General features: G+C 42.9%; 1 protein-coding gene across 2 annotated transcripts in view; it reads left to right on the forward strand.

Moving 5' to 3' along the window:
- The window catches only part of NUP210 (nucleoporin 210), a 117,618-nt gene that overhangs the window by 36,526 nt on the left and 75,092 nt on the right, over window positions 1-6,000 (forward strand). For both annotated transcript variants that reach the window (XM_006023901.3, XM_025204537.1), the window contains exon 12: window positions 3,348-3,503. In XM_006023901.3, coding sequence (XP_006023963.1) covers window positions 3,348-3,503 — 156 coding nt within the window. The remainder of the gene's footprint in view (window positions 1-3,347; window positions 3,504-6,000) is intronic.

Here is a 6,000-nt window from a genome sequence, read left to right on the forward strand (position 1 = left end):
TGCTGATTTTTGTGGCCTTTTCGTAGTGAGTCTGCCCCTTGCTGCTGATTGGCAGAGGGGCCCTGGTGGCCTCACTCCTTGCTGCTAATTGGCCAAAAGGGCTGTCCATCATGAATCTCTGCCCCTCACTGCTGAGAGAGTCTAGAGAGCTGTCTGTCATGTAGCCCTGCTTCCCACCATTGGTTGGTGGAGAGGGGTAGGGCCACATGACTGGCAGCCCTCTCAGCCATTCGACATCAGGAGGGAGAGGAAGGGGAAATGGACCACCATCTTGGCTGCTCCCCTTCTCGCAGGTGGCTCCCTGCCCCACGCACGCTGGGAGGCCAGGCCACAGCAGCCATGGGGACTGCTGGCTCCCACTGGGGAGCCAGCATTTTACTTTTAGTAAGTTTTTGTTTGTTTTCAATTTGCTGACTTTGCAGACAATGCCCATTTTGTGGTTTCTGTGAAATCTGCAAAATCACAAGTTAAGTAGGTCCCTAGAGATGCATGCCTCTTTCTAATTGAACTCTCCGGTAAAAGAGGCAACATACGTATGTTAAAATAGACTGAATTGCATACTTACAGCCTTCATACATGGCAAAATTTTGCTCTTCTACGCTACTGTATAAGATTGAGAAACATGACTGGCTATATTGGCAGCATGTGTCTTTTTACCTTTTGTGCAGTTAGAATTCAACTCATGCCCATTCACCTTATAACAACTGTATCAACCACAAGAACAATGCTTAGCCCTTCTGCACTTTTCTGTTACCTTTGCTGTAGTTTACATTTGTTGTACTCAGTGGAGAGAGAGACCTGGATTACATGGTCTTTTAAAAACTTCGTTTATTTTTTTTCTTATTTATCTGGCTTACAGATTTCATTAAGTATCCTGCTAATACGTTTATGTTCTGTAAATTAAAAAGATCATTGTTTTTAACTGGATGCACTAATTTTTTTTCATGAAAATAGAACTTGTACTGATTTCAAAACAGCATCTGTATCAGTTCCTTTAGTGAGATTTCTCTCAGCATGTACATATACCTTAATCAGTATTAGTAATAATTTGAGGTAGAATTCTGTTTCCCTTTAGCCATGTGTGTGGCAGTTTTTTTTGTTGAGCAGGTAGTATATATAGACAACTTATGTACATGCATACCTGAGCACAAGTCCCAGAAACAAACTCAGAAAGGGTTTGGATCTGTGCCTCGGTGTAACTTTCCAGCACAGTGGTTAAACCCCCATGTCCCAGGTCAGGCATTTCATTCTTAGTGCTGATTATTAATTTATAGCAGATTGGATTGATTGCAATTCCTATTTGTGGATAACTCTCCTCGTGCTTCTCAGTGGGTTTTGGCTCATGCTGTTGGCATTGGATCAGGCCCAAAGTTTTTGTTTATGATCCAAGAAGTGATTCTGTCCAAATAGGGATTTCATGTTTTGCTTTGTGTCAGAGTATTTTCTGAATAAACTCTCTCTTACTATAAATAAGAGAAGCTTGAATATCTTTTTTAGCTTTCACAAATTAGTGAAGCCAGATACTAATCCTACAAAGCTAGGAATCAGAAAGTCAAGTTGTATCCTTTCTGGTATGATCAGCTTTCTGTTCTGTTTCAGTTTTGTTGGGGGGGTTAAATCTGAACTATCAGCAGATCTGACTCTGCTTAAACATTTAAGACAACACCATTTCCAGCGAGTCTTCTCACCAGTGTCATATTTAAATGGCAGCTATGCATATTCAGAAATTTCTGATGTCTGCAAAATATTTTGAGAAGATAGTTCACTCTTTTTTCTTTCTCTCTCTCTCTCTCTCTCTCTCTCTCTCTCTCTCTCCCTTCCCTCCACCCCCCAAATCTATTCCTCCTCTTGCATAGTGTTGCCTACTGACCAGTAATTTTCAAATTGCCCTCTGTAAAGCGTTATGTAAAAGCTCACAAGAGGAAGGGAGTTACCATGTTAATAACCACATTTTATAGTACATTTTTACATCAGTTGTGTCCATAAAAATCAATGTAGAAAATGTTACTTATGCTACAGAAATGAACACCCACATAATTTGTAGCTTTTCTTGTTGGTTATAGAATTTTGTCCTACAGGTGGACATAAGGGGCAGCTGGATGATGTATAGAAAGGGGCGGGGGGGCGGTTAAAGAATACAGCTATTTTCAATATGCTTTGCTGTGCAAGTGTTGCAGTGAAAATTTTGATAACTTATAATACTGTTTAAATACTAGACATTCTGTAGTGATGTAATAGTTTTCTTCATATGGTCTTTAATATTGAAGACTGAGGACAACAGTGTTAATTGTGATGAGAAAAACAGTTGTTCTTGACTTTAGATGAATAAGAAGCGACAGCAGATGGTGTTATGCTCCAATTTCCACAAACTTTATATTACTTAATGGGTACTGTCATTCATTTATTTCTATGGACCATAAAATCAAGTAACTTGTTATTTTCCCAGCCACCCTTTTCCCCACCTCCCCATGACCTCTGAAATAATCCCCTTAAATTCCAGAGGATAATCTTCAGATCTTTCAAGAACTGAAAACTGTTTCAATTTTTAGGAGATGGGGTCCCAATAGATGTGAACATCTAGGTTTGGCAGTTACTAAGTCCTTCCATGAGAGGTTGACCTGTACAGTGCACAGGCCTCAGTAATGTGTATGAATGTATGGACAGTCTACACTGCTGCCTATCATTTGGTCCCAAATGATGAATTTTTGGAGCAATGCGTATGCCAGATGTGTACAGACAGACCTCCTGCTAACCTTGTCTTCAAGCAAAAAATAAAGATGTGATGACAGCACAAAATCAATTCTTCCCTTTTCTCTACCCCTTCTTTTAGACTCCTCAGCAATTCCCATTGGTAGAAGCCAGTTGCTACGGTAGAGCAGGTTAGCTGCTCTGAGACCTAAAATCATCATCCAGTTGGCTGTCTCTCTTTTGGCTTTCAGCAATAGAAAATTAATCACAATTTTGAACAATACAGCAATCATATATGCCAGGCCTCTGCTGTGCTGACTTGTGAAATGATATGCTGACTGCAAGCACTATTAACCACTGGGATCTGTGAGGATTAGAATTTTGCAGCTGTAGCTGAGACTGGTTAATACAACATACATGCGTGAAGAAATCTGAAATTAAAGTGGACAAAGGGTAGTAATCTGCTGATCCCTGAACTGGCTTATTTGAAATAATGGGGCTTTGTTTTCATTGTGTTTCAGCCCTAGGAATCCTAGCCCTAGCCAGTGCGTTCACAATATTTTAAACAGTACATCAAAATATGATAGTTTGATGGACAATAAGCAAGAGAACAGAATGCTATCTTAGTATGGCTAAATAATTTTCTCTCTACATTTTAGGCTCATGGTGGAAGTGGAAACTTCAGTTGGTCTTATTCTAACCAGGCTGTTGCTACAGTAACAGTCAAAGGAGTAATGACAACTGGGAGTGACATTGGTGTCAGTATTATACAGGCAAATGATGTTCAGAACCCACTACACTATGGAGAAATGAAGGTAAGCAATATTTTCTGTGTTCACTTCTGAAAGATGCTTTCTTTGTGGCTTCTAAAGACAAGTAGAGCTATCAGTGAAGGAACAGAGCAGTCTCACAGAGTGTTGCTTCCGTACGCTGGATCAGGCAGATAGTCAGCTCACACTACCAGAGCCTCCTCTTAAACTCTAATTATCTTAATTTGAAGTTTTCCTATAAAATATGGTAATGAACAGTACAAGCTGGAGGCCCACAATCTGATTCAGGAAAGTTTAAACAAAAATGCTTTCTGGGAGAGGTCTGAGAGGGGAGGGGGTTCTCCTTTATATATACAATGGTAGAAGATAGTATCCAGGTGATTAGGAACTTCCATTCAAAGGCAAAAGGCCAGAATTTTGCAAACTCGCACAAGATAATTTATATACCAAAAACTCAATCCCTTAAGTAGCTGATAGTTTCACTATGAATGCAGGGGTTTTCAAAACTCCTGTAAACTGCACCTCCATATTTTTCTAGGATGATGATAGCCTGGATTAGTGACCTAATGTAAAAATCTAGGATCAGTATATGCAGCCAACCTACCAAAGGATCACTGTAGCTGGAAGCAAATGAGAAAGATGTGTCTCTATTTTATGCTTGTTATGGATCTTCCATAACTTTGAATGCTTCTTCTTTAGCATTTTATGTAGCTTAAGAAACTTTCAGTTGTGGGGGACAAAAATGCTCCTTCCTGTTCCTTAACTGAAGTTGTATGACTGCTTTAATCTTAGTAAGACTGAGATGCCATGCATAGTAACCTGAGATAATAAAGTATAACATTTAATAGCATTATCCACAAGAGAGAGGGAGTGCTGGTCAAATTCTGTCTTGTTTAATTTTAGTCTTCTTACCTCAGTTATAGTGATGATCTTCACGTATTCAAACTGCTGTGCAGTTCTGCTAGTGGTGGAAAGAATAAAGGCCTCAAAGCAGCATGCCACTTAGCACAAGCTTACATAGCGTGCTGCACTGGGGCTAAAATGAAGACACTTTTGTCTACATCTGTCTGAGTGAAATATAGCTACTGAAGCATGAGCATGGTCTGAATATCAGATTTACCCAAAGAATCTTGTCTGCCTATGTCCTTAGACCAACATGGCTACAACCTATACCCCTGAGGCATTTAAAGCCACACTTCTACTTTGTTTTTAACAACCTAAGATTTGGAACAAAAGCTTGACTTAAAAGCTTGCTCTTGAACTCGCAGGGCATGTCCACACATGCGGGCATGTGCATTTGCAGCAGCTCAAATAGAAGCGGTTCAAATTTGAGCCAGGGCTTTTTGCCTCAGCATATGTACCTGGACATGCACTTTGGTGTGGGACAAATTGTGCCACCTGGGGAAAATAACCCTGCCTGGCTCCTCCTGGATCTGCAGCCAGGGGGAGCTAGAGCCCAGGGCCAGCACTTGTGTTGTCCCCAGCAGTATAAAAAGCTGCCCTGTCAAGTAGCTCAGGGCTACTTGCTCTCAGTAGCTCCTGGGGCCCAGCCAATTGGTACCTGGAGACACAACCCCTTGTGCCAGCTGGACTGCTGAAGCAGCCCTGAGAGTTCCCTGCACCCTTTACCCACTGCAGCAGTCTGGCAGTGGGGGCTGCTGCCTGGCTGTGACCTGCTGCGCCCCTGCCAGATCCGGAATGGGGATTGCACAGCCAGTAGAGGCATCCGCCCCTCTGGGCCATCTGCCAGTGGACTGTGGTTGCAGCGGTGGCCTCTGCCATGTGTGTCCCCTGCCTGGCCATCTGGGCAGCTATAAGATGTTCTTAGTGTGGTGGCCTGCTTTGAAGTGTCAAAGCATGCTCTTCTACCCCTAATTGGCCAGGTCAGCCACTTCCAGCCGGGTCCAAGATGCCAGCTCTGAGCAGGCAGGGCCCTGCCACTGGCCTCCCTAGCAGGAATTTTGGTGTTCCCTATTGGAAAACTGAAAAATCCCTGATAAAAAAAAAATAAATAAATAAATCCTAAAGTCAGTTTGTAAAATGCCCTCAAATCCATGTTCCTCCACAATTGAAACAAAAGACCTCTCTCTCGAGAGAGAGAGAGGTGAGTGAGTGAGTGAGTGAGTGAGTGAGTGAGTGAGTGAGTGAGTGAGTGAGTGAGTGAGTGAGTGAGTGAGTGAGTGAGTGAGTGAGTGAGTGAGTGAGTGAGTGAGTGAGTGAGTGAGTGTGTGTGTGTGTGTGTGTGTGTGTGTGTGTGTGTGTGTGTGTGCGCGCGCGCGCGCGCACACACAGCCATCAGTTGGGCAATGTTTTATCAATAGATCTGTAGTGTTAGAGCCATTTGGAAGCCTACTGGTGTCTCTGTCATAATAAAGTGAATTCTAAATACCTATGTTTTGCTGCCCCTGACAGGGGCTACCACCCCCCGCGCACACACGCACACAGGGCCCACATGCCCCACCCCCACTTGCTTCCCCAGCCCCCTGGATTGCTGCCCCACGTGGCCCCATCTCCTGCTGGTTCCTGCAGCCCCCCATGGCTG

The sequence above is a fragment of the Alligator sinensis genome, unplaced genomic scaffold (assembly GCF_000455745.1).
Source record: "Alligator sinensis unplaced genomic scaffold, ASM45574v1 scaffold81_3, whole genome shotgun sequence".
Lineage (NCBI taxonomy): Eukaryota > Metazoa > Chordata > Crocodylia > Alligatoridae > Alligator > Alligator sinensis.